The sequence below is a fragment of the Mustelus asterias genome, chromosome 4 (genome assembly GCF_964213995.1).
Source record: "Mustelus asterias chromosome 4, sMusAst1.hap1.1, whole genome shotgun sequence".
NCBI classification, from domain to species: Eukaryota; Metazoa; Chordata; class Chondrichthyes; order Carcharhiniformes; family Triakidae; genus Mustelus; species Mustelus asterias.
This window is the reverse complement of record NC_135804.1, coordinates 73,175-94,248: the sequence shown is the minus strand read 5'-3', so window position 1 is coordinate 94,248 and position 21,074 is coordinate 73,175. Positions and strand designations below refer to the sequence as shown.

At 47.2% G+C, this 21,074-nt stretch overlaps 1 protein-coding gene across 4 annotated transcripts in view; it reads left to right on the top strand.

The window, feature by feature from the left end:
* tango6 (transport and golgi organization 6 homolog (Drosophila)) overlaps nt 1–20,821 on the top strand; it is a 133,017-nt gene extending 112,196 nt beyond the window's left edge. For all 4 annotated transcript variants that reach the window (XM_078210457.1, XM_078210455.1, XM_078210456.1 and 1 more), the window contains one exon: nt 20,418–20,821. Coding sequence is in view for 2 of the 4 variants with exons in the window: in XM_078210455.1 (XP_078066581.1) it covers nt 20,418–20,594 (177 nt within the window). In the remaining 2 variants the exon portion in view is untranslated. The remainder of the gene's footprint in view (nt 1–20,417) is intronic.
* The last annotated feature ends 253 nt before the right edge of the window (nt 20,822–21,074 follow it).

Genomic DNA, 21,074 nt, shown 5'->3' with positions numbered 1-21,074 from the left:
AGTACAGAGCCCTGCGGAACACCACTAGTCACAGACCTCCAACTGGAAAAAGACCCCTCCACTGCCAACCTCTGTCTTCTATGGCGAAGCCAGTTCTCCACCTATCTAGCTAGCTCACCTTTTATCCTGTGAGCTTTAACCTTTTGCACCAGCCTGCCATGAGGGACCTTGTCAAACGCTTTACTAAAATCCATATAGACGACATCCACGGCCCTTCCCTCGTCAATCGTTTTGACGTCTGTGGTAGGGAAGTTGTTGGAGAGGATTCTTAGAGACAGGATGTATGTGCATGTAGAACGGAACAATCTCATTAGTGACAGACAGCATGGTTTTGTAAGAGGGAGGTCGTGCCTTACAAATTTGGTGGAGTTTTTTGAGGAAGTGACAAAAACGGATGATGAAGGAAGGGCCGTGGATGTCGTCTATATGGATTTCAGTAAGGCATTTGACAAAGTCCCACATGGCAGGTTGGTTAAGAAGGTTAAGGCTCATGGGATACAAGGAGAAGTGGCTAGATGGGTGGAGAACTGGCTTGGCCATAGGAGACAGAGGGTAGTGGTCGAAGGGTATTTTTCCGGCTGGAGGTCTGTGACCAGTGGTGTTCCGCAGGGCTCTGTACTGGGACCTCTGCTATTTGTGATATATATAAATGATTTGGAAGAAGGTGTAACTGGTGTAATCAGCAAGTTTGCGGATGACACGAAGATGGCTGGACTTGCGGATAGCGAAGAGCATTGTCGGGCAATACAGCAGGATATAGATAGGCTGGAAAATTGGGCGGAGAGGTGGCAGATGGAGTTTAATCCGGATAAATGCGAAGTGATGCATTTTGGAAGAAATAATGTAGGGAGGAGTTATACAATAAATGGCAGAGTCATCAGGAGTATAGAAACACAGAGGGACCTAGGTGTGCAAGTCCACAAATCCTTGAAGGTGGCAACACAGGTGGAGAAGGTGGTGAAGAAGGCATATGGTATGCTTGCCCTTATAGGACGGGGTATAGAGTATAAAAGCTGGAGTCTGATGATGCAGCTGTATAGAACGCTGGTTAGGCCACATTTGGAGTACTGTGTCCAGTTCTGGTCGCCGCACTACTAGAAGGACGTGGAGGCGTTAGAGAGAGTGCAGAGAAGGTTTACCAGGATGTTGCCTAGTATGGAGGGTCTTAGCTATGAGGAGAGATTGGGTAAACTGGGGTTGTTCTCCCTGGAAAGATGGAGAATGAGGGGCGATCTAATAGAGGTGTACAAGATTATGAAGGGTATAGATAGGGTGAACAGTGGGAAGCTTTTTCCCAGGACGGAGGTGACGATCACGAGGGGTCACGGGCTCAAGGTGAGAGGGGCAAAGTATAACTCAGATATCAGAGGGATGTTTTTTACACAGAGGGTGGTGGGGGCCTGGAATGCGCTGCCAAGTAGGGTGGTGGAGGCAGGCACGCTGACATCGTTTAAGACTTACCTGGATAGTCACATGAGCAGCCTGGGAATGGAGGGATACAAACGATTGGTCTAGTTGGACCATGGAGCGGCACAGGCTTGGAGGACCGAAGGGCCTGTTTCCTGTGCTGTACTGTTCTTTGTTCTTTGTTCACCTCCTCAAACAACTCAACCAAATTTGTGAGGCATGACCTCCCTCGTACAAAACCATGCTGTCTATCGCTAATGAGATTATTCAGTTCTAAATGCGCATATATCCTATTTCTAAGAATCTTCTCCAACAACTTCCCTACCACGGGCAGATGGAATTTAATCCAGATAAATGCGAAGTGATACATTTTGGTAGATCTAATGATGGAGAAGATCCTGAGGGACAGGATTTATGAACATTTAGAGAAGTTTAGTCTGCTCAAAAGTAGTCAGCACGGCTTTGTCAAAGGCAAATTGTGCCTTACGGGCCTGGTGGAGTTCTTTGAAAATGTGACTAAACACATTGACGAAGGAAAAGCGGTAGATGTGGTTTACATGGACTTCAGCAAGGCGTTCGATAAGGTCCCCCGGCCTATAATTACCCGGGTTATCCTTGCTACCCTTCTTCAATAACGGGACCACATTTGTTATCCTCCAATCCTCTGGGACCTCACCTGTGGAGATGCCGGCGTTGGACTGGGGTAAACACAGTAAGAAGTTTAACAACACCAGGTTAAAGTCCAACAGGTTTATTTGGTAGCAAAAGCCACACAAGCTTTCGAGGCTCTGAGCCCCTTCTTCAGGTGAGTGGGAATTCTGTTCACAAACAGAACTTATAAGACACAGACTCAATTTACATGAATAATGGTTGGAATGCGAATACTTACAACTAATCCAGTCTTTAAGAAACAAAACAATGGGAGTGGAGAGAGCATCAAGACAGGCTAAAAAGATGTGTATTGTCTCCAGACAAGACAGCCAGTGAAACTCTGCAGGTCCACGCAACTGTGGGAGTTACAAATAGTGTGACATAAATTCTGATTCTAGGATCGCATGATAAAGACTCAGGAGGAAAAAAGCAGAAATATTTATGTGAAATAGTGTGACATAAACCCAATATCCCGGTTGAGGCCGTCCTTGTGTGTGCGGAACCTGGCTATCAGTTTCTGCTCAGCGACTCTGCGCTGTCGTGTGTCGCGAAGGCCGCCTTGGAGAACGCTTACCCGAATATCAGAGGCCGAATGCCCGTGACCGCTGAAGTGCTCCCCAACAGGAAGAGAACAGTCTTGCCTGGTGATTGTCGAGCGGTGTTCATTCATCCGTTGTCGCAGCGTCTGCATAGTTTCCCCAATGTACCATGCCTCGGGACATCCTTTCTTGCAGCGTATCAGGTAGACAACGTTGGCCGAGTTGCAAGAGTATGTACCGTGTACCTGGTGGATGGTGTTCTCACGTGAGATGATGGCATCTGTGTCGATGATCCGGCACGTCTTGCAGAGGTTGCTGTGGCAGGGTTGTGTGGTGTCTTGGTCACTGTTCTCCTGAAGGCTGGGTAGTTTGCTGCGGACAATGGTCTGTTTGAGGTTGTGCGGTTGTTTGAAGGCAAGAAGTGGGGGTGTGGGGATGGCCTTGGCGAGATGTTCGTCTTCATCAATGACATGTTGAAGGCTCTTTTTACACATCTTTTTAGCCTGTCTTGATGCTCTCTCCACTCCCATTGTTTTGTTTCTTAAAGACTGGATTAGTTGTAAGTATTCGCATTCCAACCATTATTCATGTAAATTGAGTCTGTGTCTTATAAGTTCTGTTTGTGAACAGAATTCCCACTCACCTGAAGAAGGGGCTCAGAGCCTCGAAAGCTTGTGTGGCTTTTGCTACCAAATAAACCTGTTGGACTTTAACCTGGTGTTGTTAAACTTCTTACTGTGTTTACCTCACCTGTGTCCAGTGAAGAGACAAAAGCCAGCATTGGAAAGAGATAGGATCAGGCAAGCTAGGAAAGTGTTTATCTGGAGTAAGGGGAAATATGAAGCCATCAGGCAGGAGATTAGAGGCGTAAATTGGAAGGAGGCATTCTCGAGGAAAAGTACCGAAGTAAGGTGGCAGATTTTCAAGGAATGTTTGTCTGGAGTTCTGCATGACAACATTTCGATGAGACATGGAGGTTTTGGTAGGTTACGGGAACCGTGGTGCACGAAAGCTGCGCTGAACCTAGTGAGAAAGAAAAGGAAAGCGTACAAAAGGTTCAGAGAGCTAGGCGATGATAGGGATCTAGATGAGTATACGGCTTGTAGGAAGGGACTTAAGAAAGAAATTAGGAGAGCCAGAAGGGGTCACGAGAAGGCCTTAGCAGGTAAGATTAAGGAGAACCCCAAGGCGTTCTATAAATATGTGAAGAGTAAAAGGATGAGATGTGAAGGAATAGGACCGATAAAATGTGAAGGTGAGAAAGTCTGTACAGAACCGGAAGAAATAGCAGAGATGCTGAATGAATATTTTACCTCGGTATTCAGGGTGGAAAAAGACCTGGGTGGTTGTACTACAGGATTGAGGTGGACTGAAAAGATTGAGTATGTGGACATTAAGAAAGAGGATGTGTTGGAAATTTTGAATGGCATCAAGATAGATAAGTCGCCGGGACCGGATGGGATGTACCCCAGGTTACTGTGGGAGGCGAGGGAAGAGATTGCAGAGCCTCTGGCGATGATCTTTGCGTCGTCGATGGAGACGGGAGAGGTTCCAGAGGATTAGAGGATTGTGGATGTTGTTCCTATATTCAAGAAAGGGAATAGGGATAGCCCAGGAAATTACAGACCGGTGAGTCTAACCTCAGTGGTTGGTAAGTTGATGGAGAAGATCCTGAGGGACAGGATTTATGAACATTTAGAGAAGTTTAGCATGCTCAAAAGTAGTCAGCACGGCTTTGTCAAAGGCACATCGTGCCTTACGAGCCTGGTGGAGTTCTTTGAAAATGTGACTAAACACATTGACGAAGGAAAAGCGGTAGATGTGGTTTACATGGACTTCAGCAAGGCATTCGATAAGGTCCCCAATGCAAGACTTCTCGAGAAAGTGAGAGGGCATGGGATCCAAGGGGCTGTTGCCTTATGGATCCAGAACTGGCTTGCCTGCAGAAGGCAGAGAGTGGCTGTAGATGGGTCTTTTTCTGAATGGAGGTCGGTCACCAGTGGAGTGCCCCAGGGATCTGTTCTGGGACGCTTGCTGTTTGTCATTTTCATAAATGACCTGGATGAGGAAGTGGAGGGATGGGTTGGTAAGTTTGCCGACAACACGAAGGTTGGTGGTGTTGTGGATAGGTTGGAGGGATGTCAGAAGCTGCAACGTGACATAGATAGGATGCAAGACTGGGCGGAGAAGTGGCAGATGGACTTCAACCCGGATAAATGTGTAGTGGTCCATTTTGGCAGGTCAAATGGGATGAAGGAGTATAATATCAAGGGTAAGACTCTTAGCAGTGTAGAGGGTCAGAAGGACCTTGGGGTCCGGGTCCATAGGACTCTTAAATTGGCCTCGCGGGTGGAGGAGGTGGTTAAGAAGGCGTATGGTGTGCTGGCCTTCATCAGTCGAGTGATTGAGTTTAGGAGTTGGGAGATAATGATGTAGCTTTATAAGACCCTCATCAGACCCCACTTGGAGTACTGTGCTCAGTTCTGGTCGCCTCATTACAGGAGGGATAGAACATAGAACATAGAAAGCCACAGCACAAACAGGCCCTTCGGCCCACAAGTTGCGCCGATCACATCCCCGCCTCTAGTCCTATCTATAGCCCTCAATCCCATTAAATCCCATGTACTCATCCAGAAGTCTCTTAAAAGACCCCAACGAGTTTGCCTCCACCACCACCGACGTCAGCCGATTCCACTCACCCACCACCCTCTGAGTGAAAAACTTACCCCTGACATCTCCTCTGTACCTACCCCCCAGCACCTTAAACCTGTGTCCTCTCGTAGCAACCATTTCAGCCCTTGGAAATAGCCTCTGAGAGTCTACCCTATCCAGACCTCTCAACATCTTGTAAACCTCTATCAGGTCACCTCTCATCCTTCGTCTCTCCAGGGAGAAGAGACCAAGCTCCCTCAACCTATCCTCATAAGGCATGCCCCCCAATCCAGGCAACATCCTTGTAAATCTCCTCTGCACCCTTTCAATGGCTTCAACATCTTTCCTGTAATGAGGTGACCAGAACTGCGCGCAGTACTCCAAGTGGGGTCTAACCAGGGTCCTATAAAGCTGCAGCATTATCTCCCGACTCCTAAACTCAATCCCTCGATTAATGAAGGCCAGTACGCCGTACGCCTTCTTGACCGCATCCTCCACCTGCGAGGCCGATTTAAGAGTCCTATGGACCCGGACCCCAAGGTCCTTCTGATCCTCTACACTGCTAAGAATGGTACCCTTCATATTATATTGCTGCTTCATCCCATTGGATCTGCCAAAATGGATCACCACACACTTATCCGGGTTGAAGTCCATCTGCCACTTCTCCGCCCAGTCTTGCATTCTATCTATGTCTCGCTGCAACTTCTGACATCCCTCCAAACTATCCACAACACCACCTACCTTGGTGTCGTCAGCAAACTTACCAACCCATCCCTCCACTTCCTCATCCAGGTCATTTATGAAAATGACAAACAGCAAGGGTCCCAGAACAGATCCCTGGGGCACTCCACTGGTCACTGACCTCCATGCAGAGAAAGACCCCTCCACAGCCACTCTCTGCCTTCTGCAGGCAAGCCAGTTCTGGATCCACAAGGCAACAGCCCCTTGGATCCCATGCCCTCTCACTTTCTCAAGAAGTCTTGCATGGGGGACCTTATCGAACGCCTTGCTGAAGTCCATATAGACCACATCCACCGCTCTTCCTTCGTCAATGTGTTTGGTCACATTTTCAAAGAACTCAACCAGGCTCGTAAGGCACGACCTGCCCTTGACAAAGCCGTGCTGACTACTTTTGATCATACTAAACTTCTCTAGATGATCATAAATCCTGTCTCTCAGGATCCTCTCCATCAACTTACCAACCACTGAGGTTAGACTCACCGGTCGGTAATTTCCCGGGCTGTCCCTGTTCCCTTTCTTGAATATAGGGACCACATCTGCAATCCTCCAATCCTCCGGAACCTCTCCCGTCTCCATCGACGATGCAAAGATCATCGCCAAAGGCTCCGCAATCTCCTCCCTCGCCTCCCACAGTAACCTGGGGTACATCCCATCCGGTCCCGGCGACTTACCAACCTTGATGCCATTCAATAGTTCCAACACATCCTCTTTCTTTATGTCCACATGCTCGATCCTTTCTGTCCACCGCAAACCAGCAGTACAACCACCCAGATCCCTTTCCACCGTGAATACCGAGGTAAAGTATTCATTAAGCAGCTCCGCCATTTCTAACGGTTCCGCACAAACTTTTCCCCCTTCACCTTTTAAGGGTCCTATGCCTTCACATCTCATCCTTTTACTCTTGACATATTTGTAGAAAGCCTTGGGATTCTCCTTAATCTTACCCGCCAAGGCCTTCTCATGACCCCTTCTCGCTCTCCTAATTTCCTTCTTAAGCTCCTTCCTACATCCCGTATACTCCTCTAAATCCTTAACACCTCCTAGCTCTCTGAACCTTCTGTACGCCTCTCTTTTCTTATTCACCAGGTTCATCACAACCTTCGTGCACCACGGTTCCCGTACCCTACCAACACCCCCCTGTCTCATCGGAACGTTGTCATGCAGAGCTCCAGACAAACATTCCTTGAAAATCCTCCACTTTCCTTCGGTACTTTTCCCCAAGAATGCCTCCTTCCAATTTACCCGTCTAATTTCCTCCCTGATGACACTGTATTTCCCTTTACTCCAGAGAAACACTTTCCTAGCCTGCCTGATCCTATCTCTTTCCAATGCTATCGTGAAGGAGATAGAATTATGATCGCTATCCCCAAGATGCTCACCCACCGAGAGATCCTCCACCTGTCCAGGTTCATTAGCCAGCACCAGATCAAGTACAGCCTCTCCTCTAGTAGGCTTATCCACATACTGTGTCAGGAAACTCTCCTGGACACACCTAACAAACTCCTCTCCATCCAAACCCCTAGCCCTAGGGATATTCCAATCTATGTTTGGGAAATTAAAATCTCCCATCACGACAACTCTGTTATTCCTACATCTCTCCAGGATCTGTTTCCCCATCTGCTTCTCAACATCTCTGTTACTATTGGGCGGCCTATAGAAAACACCCAGCAACGTTACCGACCCCTTCCTGTTCCTAACCTCCACCCACAGAGACTCCGTAGTCAATCCCTCCACGGCGTCCACCTTCTCTACAGCCGTGACACTATCCCTGATCAACAGTGCCACTCCCCCCCCCCCCCTCTCTTGCCTCCCTCCCTGTCCTTCCTGAAACATCTAAAACCCGGCACCTGAAGCACCCAGTCCTGTCCCTGAGACATCCAAGTCTCCGTAATGGCCACCACATCACAATTCGAAGCAGCAATCCACGCTCTAAGCTCATCCACTTTATTCACTACACTCCTGGCATTAAAATAGACACATCTCAGACCTTCAGCCTGAGCACTTCCCTTCTCCATCACTCGTCTAACCTCCCTCTTACCATGTGGAAATTATTGAAAGGGTGCAGAGAAGATTTACAAGGATGTTGCCTGGATTGGTTGGCATGCCTTATGAGGATAGATTGAGGGAGCTTGGTCTTTTTTCCTTGGAGAGACGAAGGATGAGAGGTGACCTGATAGAGGTGTACAAGATGTTGAGAGGTATAGATCGGGTGGATTCTTGGAGGCTTTTCCCAGGGCTGAAATGGCTGCTACGAGAGGACACAGGTTTAAGGTGCTGGGGAGTAGGTACAGAGGAGATGTCAGGGGTAAGTTTTTCACTCAGAGGGTGGTGGGTGAGTGGAATCGGCTGCCGTCAGTGGTGGTGGAGGCAAACTCGATAGGGTCTTTTAAGAGACTTCTGGATGAGTACATGGAACTTAATAGGATTGAGGGTTATTGGTAAGCCTAGGTAGGTAGGGACATGACCGGCGCAACTTGTGGGCCGAAGGGCCTGTTTGTGGCTGTATTTTTTTCTATGTTTCTAATATCCAGGACAAAGCAGCCCATTTGATTGGCACCACATCCACAAACATTCAATCCCTCCACAACCGACGCTCAGTAGCAGCAGTGTGTACTATCTACAAGATGCACTGCAGCAATTCACCAAAGATCTTTAGACAGCAACTTCCAAACCCACAATCACTTCCATCTAGAAGGACAAGGGCAGCAGATACATGGGAACACCAGCACCTGCAAGTTCCCCTCCAAGCCACTCACCATCCTGACTTGGAAATATATCACCGTTCCTTCACTGTCACTGGGTGAAAATCCTGGAATTCCCTCCCTAACAGCATTGTGGGTCAACCCACAGCACATGGACGGCAGCGATTCAAGAAGGCAGCTCACCACCACCTTCTCAAGGGGCAACTCGGGATGGGCAATAAATGCTGGCCAGCCAGCAACACCCATGTCCCACGAATGAATAAAAAGTATACTTTGAGGGGCTGGTGATGTTCCCAATAACGATGAAATAATCCTTCTGTGTTGTTTATGTCTAATCTGTTTCCTCTACCTGAATAATAATTGGTCTGTAATAAGGAGAGCAGACGCAGTATCTGAGTTGAACTATCCAGATTAATCATTTAATATTAATCAACTGACATAAATACTGTCCATTTCATCCACTCCTATGCCTAAGACTTGGCTTTTTATCCAATAAGGCAGGAAGTATCAACAATAATGTGCCACATCATTTCTAAGAGCTTTAAATCTTGGCTAGGAAGCACAAAGTTGCACAGTGCTCAGACCATGTCCTTCACGTGTCAGGGTGAGGACAGTCTGTTCTTTACCTTCTGGGGAGGGCTCTTATCAGTTGAGGTGGAACTGTCCTGAGAAGCTTTTAAAAAATGAGAATCGAGCTGTTTGTCATCTGTCTTAATATCACCTAATGTGGCTCATTTTCATATTGTACTTGGTGACATTCCTTTAAACCGCCTTTGGATTTTTTCTACATTACAGGCACTGTATAAATACAAGATGTTGTTGGGGGGGTGGGGGGGTGGAGTAAGATCTGCACTTTTCACTGAATCAACTGTTCGAAATTATTCTTTATTGATATTTAAGTAATGAGTGGACTCACTAACCGGCGGGAATTTTTTAAATTCATTCGTAGGATGTGAGCGTCACTGGCTGGCCAGCATTTATTGCCCATCCCTAGTTGTCCTTGAACTGAGTGGCTTGCTAGGCCATTTCAGGGGGCAGTTGAAAGTCAACCACATTGCTGATCAAGATCTCATCTCTCGTTTTTATCTTAAATAGGATGTGAACATCGCTGACAATATCAGCATTTATTGCCCTTGAGAAGGTGATGGTGAACTGCCTCCTTGAACCACTGAAGTATGTGCAGAGTAGGTAAACCCAGACTGCTGTTGGGGAGGATGTTCCAGGATTTTGACCCAGCAATAGTGAAGGAATGGCGATATATTTCCAACTCTGCATGACTCGGAGGGGAGCTTGCAAGTGGTGGCGTTCCCATGCATCTGCTGCCCTTCTCCTTATAGAGATGGTGGAGGTTGTGAGTTTGGAAAGTGCTATTGAAGGAGCCTTGATGATTTGCTGCAGTGCATCTTGTATGAAGTACAGTCTGCTGCCCCTATCCACTGTGAAGGAGTCAAGTTTTAAGATAAGAGGTCACTTGACACCAGGTTGAAATCACAAGACTCACCTGATGAAGGGGCAGCACTCCGAAAGCTCGTGATTCCAAATAAACCTGTTGTACTATAACCTGTTGTACTATAACCTGGTGTTGTGAGACTTCTTACTGTGCCTACCCCAGTCCGACGCCGGCATCTCCACATCAGGTTTATGGTGAAGTGGAGAGAGGCACACAGACACAGAATATATAAGCAGAGTGACGATAGCCCGACACTAACAGTTAATCAAGAGTGTCAGCGGATAAGTATAGGCAGTGTAGTGAAGTGTAGGCCGACTGAATAACAAATCTTTACAGGTAATCACGAGTGCTAATAGATAAATGCAAGCAGTTAAGTTTAATCAGTGTGTGTAAAGTGTCGACAAGTGTAGAACAAGTGAAGGGATGGCCTAAGAACCAATAATTTAAGGCAGAGAGATAATTACAATCAAAGAATGAGATGGTGCTAAACACGATGCAAATTAATTCAAGATGAGAGGTCATACCACTCCAGGTTAAAGTCCAACAGGTTTATTTGAAACCATGAGCTTTCTGAGCGCTGCTCCTTCGTCAGGTGAGTCTTGTGATTTCAAATAAACCTGTTGGACTATAGCCTGGTGTCGTATGACTTCTCATCTTGTCCACCCCAGTCCAACACCGGCATCTCCACAAACTAATTCAGGCAGAGAGATCATCACCTGTAATCAAGGTGTGCATGGTATCAAAACGGGGCAGAGATTTTTCCTCCACAGAACAGAATGGTGGGGTTACGTATAAAAGAACAAAGAACAATACAGCACAGGAACAGGCCCTTCGGCCCTCCAAGCCCGTGCCGCTCCCTGGTCCAAACGAGACCATTCTTTTGTATCCCTCCATTCCCACTCCGTTCATATGGCTATCTAGATAAGTCTTAAACATTCCCATTCTGTCCACCTCCACCACCTTGCCTGGCAGTGCATTCCAGGCCCCCACCACCCTCTGCGTAAAATATGTCCTTCTGATATCTGTGTTAAACTTCCCCCCCTTCACCTTGAACCTATGACCCCTCGTGAACGTCACCACCGACCTGGGGAAAAGCTTCCCACCGTTCACCCTATCTATGCCTTTCATAATTTTATACTCCTCTATTAAGTCTCCCCTCATCCTCCGTCTTTCCAGGGAGAACAACCCCAGTTTACCCAATCTCTCCTCATAACTAAGCCCCTCCATACCAGGCAACATCCTGGTAAACTTCCTCTATACTCTCTCTAAAGCCTCCACGTCCTTCTGGTAGTGTGGCGACCAGAACTGGACGCAGTATTCCAAATGCGGCCGAACCAACATTCTATACATCTGCAACATCAGACCCCAACTTTTATACTCTATGCCCCGTCCTATAAAGGCAAGCATGCCATATGCCTTCTTCACCACCTTCTCCACCTGTGACGTCACCTTCAAGGATCTGTGGACTTGCACACCCAGGTCCCTCTGCGTATCTACACCCTTTATGGTTCTGCCATTTATCGTATAGCTCCTCCCTACATTATTTCTACCAAAATGCATCACTTCGCATTCATCTGGATTGAACTCCATCTGCCATTTCTTTGCCCAAATTTCTAGCCTATCTATAATCCTTCTGTAGCTTCTGACAATGCTCCTCACTATCTGCAAGTCCTGCCAATTTTGTGTCGTCCTCAAACTTACTGCTTAATGGTCTCGCTGATGTACCATGCCCCGGGGCATCCTTTCCTGCAGCGTGACATGGACTCGAGATCATACAGCATGACATGGACTCGAGATCACGGTTAAGGTCGTCCTCATGAGTATGGAACTTGGCTTTCAGTTTCTGCTTGGCGATTCTGCATTGTCACATGTCTCGAAGGTCGCCTTGGAGAACGCTTACTCAAAGATTGGAGGCTGAATGTCCTTGGCTACTGAAGTGTTCTCCGACTGGACGGGAACACTCCTGCCTGGTGATTGTCGAGCGGTGTCCGTTCATCCATTGTTGAAGTATCTGAATGGTCTCGCTGATGTACCATGCCCCGGGGCATCCTTTCCTGCAGCGTATCAGGTAGACAACATTGGCCAAGTCACATGAGTACGTACGGTGTACCTGGTGTACGGTGTTCCCCCATGTGGTGCTGATATCCGTGTCAATGATCTGGCACATCCTGCAGAGGTTGCCGTGGCAGGGTTGTGTAGTGTCGTGGTCACTGTTGCCCTGAGGGCTGGGTAGCTTGCTGTGAACAATGGGCGACATGGTAGCACAGTGGTTAGCACTGCTGCTTCACAGCTCCAGCGACCTGGGTTCGATTCCCGGCTTGGGTCACTGTCTGTGTGGAGTTTGCACATTCTCCTCGTGTCTGCGTGGGTTTCCTCCGGGTGCTCCGGTTTCCTCCCACAGTCCAAAGATGTGTGGATTAGGTTGATTGGCTATGCTAAAATTGCCCTTAGTGTCCTGAGATGCGTAGGTTAGAGGGATTAGTGGGTAAATATGTAGGGATATGGGGGTGCGGCCTGGGTGGGATTGTGGTCGGTGCAGACTCGATGGGCCGAATGGCCTCTTTCTGTGCTGTAGGGTTTCTATGATTTCTATGAATGGTGTGTTGGAGGTTAGGCGGCTGTGTGGAGGCCTTGGCGAGATGTTCGTTGTCATTGATGACATGCTGAAGGCTGTGAAGAACCTGGCGTAGTTTCTCCGCTCCACGGAAGTACTGATAAAATCCAGTATTGATAGGTAGGAAATTTCTTTTGTGTTTTTATATTTTTATAGGTATTTTGCAAACTGCAGTGAGCAAACTACTAAAACAATAGCAGAAAAGAAATCTTAGATTTATTTTTAATTGGTAGGTTTTTTTAACTTAGCCTGGCATTCTGATTGGCTGCAGCGGAACAAAGGAGTTGGTTGATTGAGGTTCTGTTTTTTCTCTCCTGCGTATCCAATTATTAAAATCTGAGTCAACATCACCCAGCCTGGCTCAGGAGGTGAGACAGGACAAACATAAGAACATAAGAAATAGGAGCAGGAGTAGGCCATCTAGCCCCTCGAGCCTGCCCCGCCATTCAATAAGATCATGGCTGATCTGACGTGGATCAGTACCACTTACCCGCCTGATCCCCATAACCCTTAATTCCCTTACCGCTCAGGAATCCATCCATCCGCGCTTTAAACATATTCAGCGAGGTAGCCTCCACCACCTCAGTGGGCAGAGAATTCCAGAGATTCACCACCCTCTGGGAGAAGAAGTTCCTCCTCAACTCTGTCTTAAACCGACCCCCCTTTATTTTGAGGCTGTGTCCTCTAGTTTTAACTTCCTTACTAAGTGGAAAGAATCTCTCCGCCTCCACCCTATCCAGCCCCCGCATTATCTTATAAGTCTCCATAAGATCCCCCCTCATCCTTCTAAACTCCAACGAGTACAAACCTAATCTCCTCAGCCTCTCCTCATAATCCAAACCCCTCATCTCCGGTATCAACCTGGTGAACCTTCTCTGCACTCCCTCCAACGCCAATATATCCTTCCTCATATAAGGAGACCAATACTGCACACAGTATTCCAGCTGCGGCCTCACCAATGCCCTGTACAGGTGCATCAAGACATCCCTGCTTTTATATTCTATGCCCTTCGCAATATAGGCCAACATCCCATTTGCCTTCTTGAAGTGAAACAAGCACACTTCTATCCTGCTTCTATATTCTGATTAATCTCGGTTGATATTCGGGAGTGTTGCACCTCGGGAAGCAGGCTAGAGAGGGAGGTTTGACAAAGGATCATCTGGACTCGAAACGTCAGCTCTTTACTCTCCTTTCAGATGCTGCCAGACCTGCTGAGATTTTCCAGGATTTTCTCTTTTGGTTAGAGAGGGAGGTATTGATTGTGTTAAATTTCTCTGTGAGCGATAGAGACAAAGTCATCCACTAAGGTGTACGATGTGTTTCTTTCAGGTGTAAGACTTCCTGAAATATTTTGTCATTTTGATTAGTTTAATCTTAAAACAGCAGCAAATAGAAACTGGATTTGCAAATGTGTAAATCAAAAACTAAGAAAACAGTCGTAAAGTACTCAGGACTTAAAACTGTCAATGCCGAATAGCAATCAGCATAATGTATAAATTGGGGCACATTAATCAATCAAATTCTCAATGACCGAACCGTACCATTTTCAAATCAAATATCGAACCCATTCTTCAGGATGTCCCAGAGCACTTTACTGCCAATATTGAACAAAATATAACATCAAATATTAAAATTCTGCTCCATAACAAGATTACATTTACTTGTAGAATCATCTTTCACTACCTTATTTTAAGGCTTTGACTCCTTTTAAAAGCCTAGCAAATGACTGGGTGTTTACCACAAATGTTCCTGTGCAAACTGATGTTGTGAAAAATCTCTTCGCATGCATGAGTTCTTGTTGGGTTTCTAATTGTAGCTTTGAACTCCTCATACATTTCTGTTCCTTTGTGTTGAATATTAGAAAAATACATGGATAGGGAGAGGAAAGCACAAGGAATAGTAGCTGAGAGCTTGCAATGAGTCAGGGCCAACCTGTTTCTCAGCCTAACCAATCCCCAGGCTTCCTCAGTACCTCTAACCCCTGTTGCTAGTTTCCAGAACCCTGCCCTAATATTCATCCCTCAATTGTGAGACTGTTTCCTTTGTGAATGTTGCTGTGCTGCTGGCCCCCACTATCCCGTTTCCCCGTGCTGACTGGCTCCCACTATCCCGTTTCCCCGTGCTGACTGGCTCCCACTATCCTGTTTCCCAGTGCTGACTGGCTCCCACTATCCCATCTCCCCAAGCTGACTGGCCCCCACTATCCCGTTTCCCCGTGCTGACTGGCTCCCACTATCCCGTTTCCCCGTGCTGACTGGCTCCCACTATCCTGTTTCCCAGTGCTGACTGGCTCCCACTATCCCATCTCCCCAAGCTGACTGGCTCCCACTATCCCATCTCCCCAAGCTGACTGGCCCCCACTATCCCGTTTCCCCGTGCTGACTGGCTCCCACTATCCCGTTTCCCCAAGCTGACTGGCTCCCACTATCCTGTTTCCCAGTGCTGACTGGCTCCCACTATCCCATCTCCCCAAGCTGACTGGCTCCCACTATCCCATCTCCCCAAGCTGACTGGCCCCCACTATCCCGTTTCCCCGTGCTGACTGGCTCCCACTATCCCGTTTCCCCGTGCTGACTGGCTCCCACTATCCTGTTTCCCAGTGCTGACTGGCTCCCACTATCCCATCTCCCCAAGCTGACTGGCTCCCACTATCCCGTTTCCCCGTGCTGACTGGCTCCCACTATCCCGTTTCCCAGTGCTGACTGGCTCCCACTATCCCGTTTCCCCAAGCTGACTGGCTCCCACTATCCCGTTTCCCAGTGCTGCTGGCCCCCACTATCCCATTTCCCAGTGCTGACTGGCTCCCACTATCCCGTTTCCCCGTGCTGACTGGCTCCCACTATCCCGTTTCCCAGTGCTGACTGGCTCCCACTATCCCGTTTCCCCAAGCTGACTGGCTTCCACTATCCCGTTTCCCCGTGCTGACTGGCTCCCACTATCCCGTTTCCCCAAGCTGACTGGCTCCCACTATCCTGTTTCCCAGTGCTGACTGGCTCCCACTATCCCGTTTCCCCAAGCTGACTGGCTCCCACTATCCCGTTTCCCCAAGCTGACTGGCCCCCACTATCCCGTTTCCCAGTGCTGACTGGCTCCCACTATCCCGTTTCCCCGTGCTGACTGGCTCCCACTATCCCGTTTCCCCGTGCTGACTGGCTCCCACTATCCCGTTTCCCCAAGCTGACTGGCCCCCACTATCCCGTTTCCCAGTGCTGACTGGCTCCCACTATCCCATTTCCCCGTGCTGACTGGCTCCCACTATCCTGTTTCCCAGTAAGACAGATTCCAGGGTTATGTTCTAAAGATTCCAAACCTGACTCCCATCGATTCCGCACTCAGAGTAATTCCTCCCTAATATCTTATGCCTTCACTCCTTGTAGATTAAAGGAGTTTCTGTTAATTCCTCCCCCAAAATGCTGCAATGACCCACACGCCACCCTTTACCCCAACCATATTACTGGCAGACCTAGGTACATCTCCCATGTTCCCAGACCCAGGGACCGTTCCCCAACCTCTCCAGTCGATGGGTTCAGATCCTTCTATCTCAGCAGAGATGCCATGTTCCAGGTCTTTGCTGCCACTGCATTCCTCCCAAAGGGAGGCATTCACTTCTTTCAGTGTTTGTGAATCCAGCATCCTCCCCACCCTCACACAGTTCACAGATTCCACAGTTGTTCCCGAGATCCGGTTATTCACCCCCAGTCCTGTCATACCTCCTGTTCCTATTAAGATGTGGAAATGTTGCAGTATCTGGACACAGGACTGCAGGAGCTAACAGTGAAAGGGTTAGTGCTGTATTCAGTTGCTGCAAATCCCCAAATGTGTTGTTACTTGTCCTCATTCCAGAAGCTACAGGTTGTAGGTTTAGTATAAAATTGAGTTTTATTATGTTAGTGTGTCAGGATTGGATTCAGTGTTGAGTGAATTAACTATAGACACAGACACTCATCAATTCAGTGTGTGTGGTCATTAGTGCCAAGTAACTGGGTAAATCTGATCCCTCCTGACTAATCCTAGAAAACCACAACTCTGAGCTGCTTTATCTGTGAACTTTACTGCATGGTTACAGTATGGGACTTTTACGATGTCTGTGGTATAACAGAAAGTCTGAAGAGCATGAAGTTTAGCATCAATTAGAAAATTGCAGCACAGGAATAGGCCCTTCGGCCCTCCAAGATTCTGTCAGTGTTCCAATTACAACAACATTGTTGTGATGTTGCTGGTTCTGCCTGTCTCTGGGTCAGTTGGACAGATTATTTTTTTCTAAATGCATTTACCAGATGTGGGTGTTGCGGGCGGGGTCATTTATTGCCCCTCCCTAATTGCCCTTGAGAAAATGGTGGTGAGCTGTCGTCTTGAACCACTGCAGCCGCTGCGGTGTAGGTACATCCACAGTGCTGTTAGATAGGGAGTTGAAGAGATGAATTACCAGAGCAGAGTGTGTGAGGTATTGTGCCACAGAGGTTGCTGTGTCACGTGGAGCAGCTCAAATAAATGGTAAGAATAGGAAAGAGGGGAAAGTGCATGTTGGGAAAAGTGGATAGCTTTTGTTTTCTTCCTTGGGATGTGAATGCCACTGGCCATCACTTGGTACCGATGAGATACTACTTTTAAGTGGGATTCTGACTTAGATGCGTTCAGTCATAATCCCACAGATGGTAGCTTCACACCATTGGCTCCTCAGCCAAGCACATGGACCAAATGCCTGAACCTGCAGTTCCTCTCGTACTGAGCGGGATTACTATTGCAAGGTTGCCATCACTTAGTACCCATGAGAAAGTGGTGGTGAACCACTGCTGCAGTCCATGTAGGTGTAGGTACACGCACACTGCTGTTAGGATGGAACCAGGAGCAGGCCATTCGGCCCCTTGAGCCTGCTACACCTCCATTCAATAAAATCTTGATTGATCTGATCGTGGTCTCAAGTCCACCTTCCTGCTTGCCTCAATAACCCTCAACTTCCTGTAGATTCAAATTCTGTCTAACTCGGCCTTGAATATATTCAATGACCAAGTTTCCACTGCTCTCTGGGTGGCGTGGTGGCACAGTGGTTTGCATTGCTGCCTCAACACGCCAGGGACCTGGGTTCACTTCCGGCCTTGGGTGACTCTGTGGAGTTTGCACATTCTCTCTGTGTCTTCGTGGATTTCCTCAGGGTGCTCCGATTTCTTCCCACTGTCCAAAAATGCAGGTTAGGTTGATAGGCCATGCTAAATTGCCCCTTCATGTCAGGAGGAATGGAAGGGTAAATACATGGGGTTACAAAAATAGGGCCTGGATGGGATTGTTATCAGTGCAGGCTCGATGGGTCAAACGATGACGACCTGTACTGTAGGGATTCTATAACTCTTCTAAGAGAATTCCAAAGACTAACGACCTTCTGAGAGAAGAAATTTCTCCCCATCTGCAACTTCAATAACTTGTCACTTTTTTAAACCCCAATGAGTATAGACTCAAGCTTTCATCATAAGATCACCCCCTTCATCCCAGCAATCAACCTAGTGAACTTTCTTTCTCTGAACTGCCTCAAGTGGAAATATATCCCTCCTTAAATAAGAAGACCAATACTTTACAGAGTACTCTTGCTGTGGTCTCACAACTGCCCTGTAACGTTGTAGCAAGGCTTCCTATGTATACCCCATCCCCCTTGCAATAAAGGCCAACATTCCATGCCTTCTTAATTACTTGTACCTGCATACTAACTTCTTGTGATTCATGTACAAGATCTTTCTGTACTGCAACATTTTCTGTTGCCTCTCTCCATTTAAATAACATTCTATTCTTCATACCAAAGCAGATAACCTCACATTTTCCCACATTTTCCTCCATCTGTCAAATTTCTATATTATTTTGCAGCCTCTTTTCTGACCCTTTCAAAACTTGCTTTCCTATATTTGTTGATCATATTATAATCCATCCCTTCATCCAGGTCACGACATGAATTGTCAGTGGCTGAAGCATGATGATCCTCAGACACCCCACGATTACAGATTGCCAGCTGAAAATGCATTTATCTCAACTCCTGCTTCCTGGAAGTTAGCTAGTCCCCTATCCATGCTAACATATATTCCAATCCAATAACATTACATCCACTGGCTCCCCTTTAACACCCTGCTTGTCACAGTCTCAAAGAACTCTAAATTTGTCAAACACTTCTCTTTTATTAAACTTTGACCCTGCCAGATTGTATTATGATTTTCTAAATGTCCTGCTATTACCTCCTTAATAATCGATTCTAGCAATTTTCTAATGATGGATGTTAGGCTAACTGGCTGATTCTTTTCCTACTTTCTGCCTCCCTCCTTTCTTACATTCATGGTTTTCCAGCCCCCAGGTTCAGCTTCTTCTCCCCTCCTACTCTCCTCACCCCTTTGCCTCCCTCGCCTGGCCCCTGTGCTCCACTTGCCTTCACCGCCCTGTGCTGTTTACTTGCACTCTTGCCCTCTCTCTTCCCCCTCGCCCTCTCTCTCCCTCGCCCTCTCTCCCTCTCTTCCCTTCACAACTCTGCAGGTGAAACTTCAGCTGTAGCAGCAATTTTCTGTACGTTAATAACGTGTCTGTGTGTTGTTTAATTTAATAACAGGTCTTGCTCATTGTGGTCACACACTGCCTACAAAAAGCCTTTGTTCAGCTGAGTAGAAGTCGCTCTGAGATTCTCTGCACCTCCAGCCCCAGCACAGCGACCCTTTCATTCTTCTCAACTGGTGAAAATATCAAATGTAATCTGGATCAGATCTCAGCTACTTTACTGATCCACACCTATCAGCTGAACAGCATGTACCCACATAAGGGGCAAGAGTGGAGGGTCACTGGCTAGAGGGGAGAGCAGTAAAGAGCTTTAGGGTTAGCGATGGGAGGAGGGGGGCTGTGATAGAGGGCTGTTGGGGGAGTAAATGTGTGCGGGTAGACAGACAGTGGAGTAAGGGTGGGACAGAGTGAGTCTTCAAGGTAGTGGTGCATTGCCTCGGTGTAGAGGGAACACTGTGTCCTTGGCAAGATGGAAGAGGGAGGTATGTATGTACTCCGTGCTGGTGGCTGGTGCAAGGGTGATGGAGGGAATATTTTTATTGTGAGGTTGATTTTCCCTCCACTTCTCTTTTAATGTGTTTATCTCTTTCTGTCTCTGTTTTATTGTGGATTTGATCCTTTTTTTGTTTATTGTATATGAATTATTGTTAACTATATGCAGAGGAGCATTGTTTGGATTGTTAGTCTAGCCATTTAATGAATGGCATTGGGGTGAGGGTTGAGTTAGGGGCTTTATACTTGTAATCTTTCACTTTGTAAATAGATCTAAACTGAGTAAAGTTTGGCTCTGATTTCATTCTTCATCAACTGGCTGTCAGGATTTGAACATCTCTGTTACCAACTCTGTGTCTTAATATTGTGGGTTTGATTCCCGGCATGGGTCACTGTCTGTGTAGAGTTGCACATTCTCCCCGTGTCTGCATGGGTTTCCTCTGGGTGCTCCGGTTTCCTCCCACAGTCCAAAGATGTGTAGGTTTGGTGGATTGGCCATGTTAAATGCACGGGGTTACAGGGGTAGGGTGGGGGGCCTGGGTAAGATGCTCTTTCGGAGAGTTGGTGCAGACTCAATGGGTCAGATGGGCTCCTTCTGCAATATCGGGGTTCTGTGGATAATTCTGTTGTCTTGTCTGCTACAGGTTCTGAGTGATGTTCTGCGTGACCTCTATCGATTGCTGAAATATGTGATTCAGACGGACGATGATGAGCTGGTCGTGCTGCATGCACAGCTCACACTGCAGGAAATGGACCATATTGTCAGAAGATTTCTGTTCCCGGAGGAAAAACTGGAGAAAAAAATTGTGATCCTTCCTTAATGGAAGGTCGCAGAACCTCTCTGCATGGAACTGTGGGATAACCAGTTTGAATGTCCTTCAAATCCAAAAGAGACAGCTTTAGAACTGAGGGAACTCCAGCAATATTGCGCCACTGTTAATCTGAGTCTTTATGTAACTCAGATACAGCCCAACAGAGCTGCACCTATTTTCAGGTGATGAGGAATGGAGCAGATATGTAATTAAATTTGTTTAATCATTGTATTTTATTTTCAAGGCTCCAAGTAGGTTGTGTTTTCTCCAGGTTCTGGGTGTCCCAGTGTATGAATCACACAAGGCTCGTATACAAGAACAAGTAATTAGGAAAGCTAACAGAATGCTATTGTTTATTGTGAGGGGAGTTGATTACAAAAGTAGGGAGGTTATGCTTCAGTGATACAGGGCATTGGGGAGACCACATCTGGAGCATTGTGTACAGTACAGGTTTCCTTATCTAAGGAAATATAGAAACTAGAAGCATGA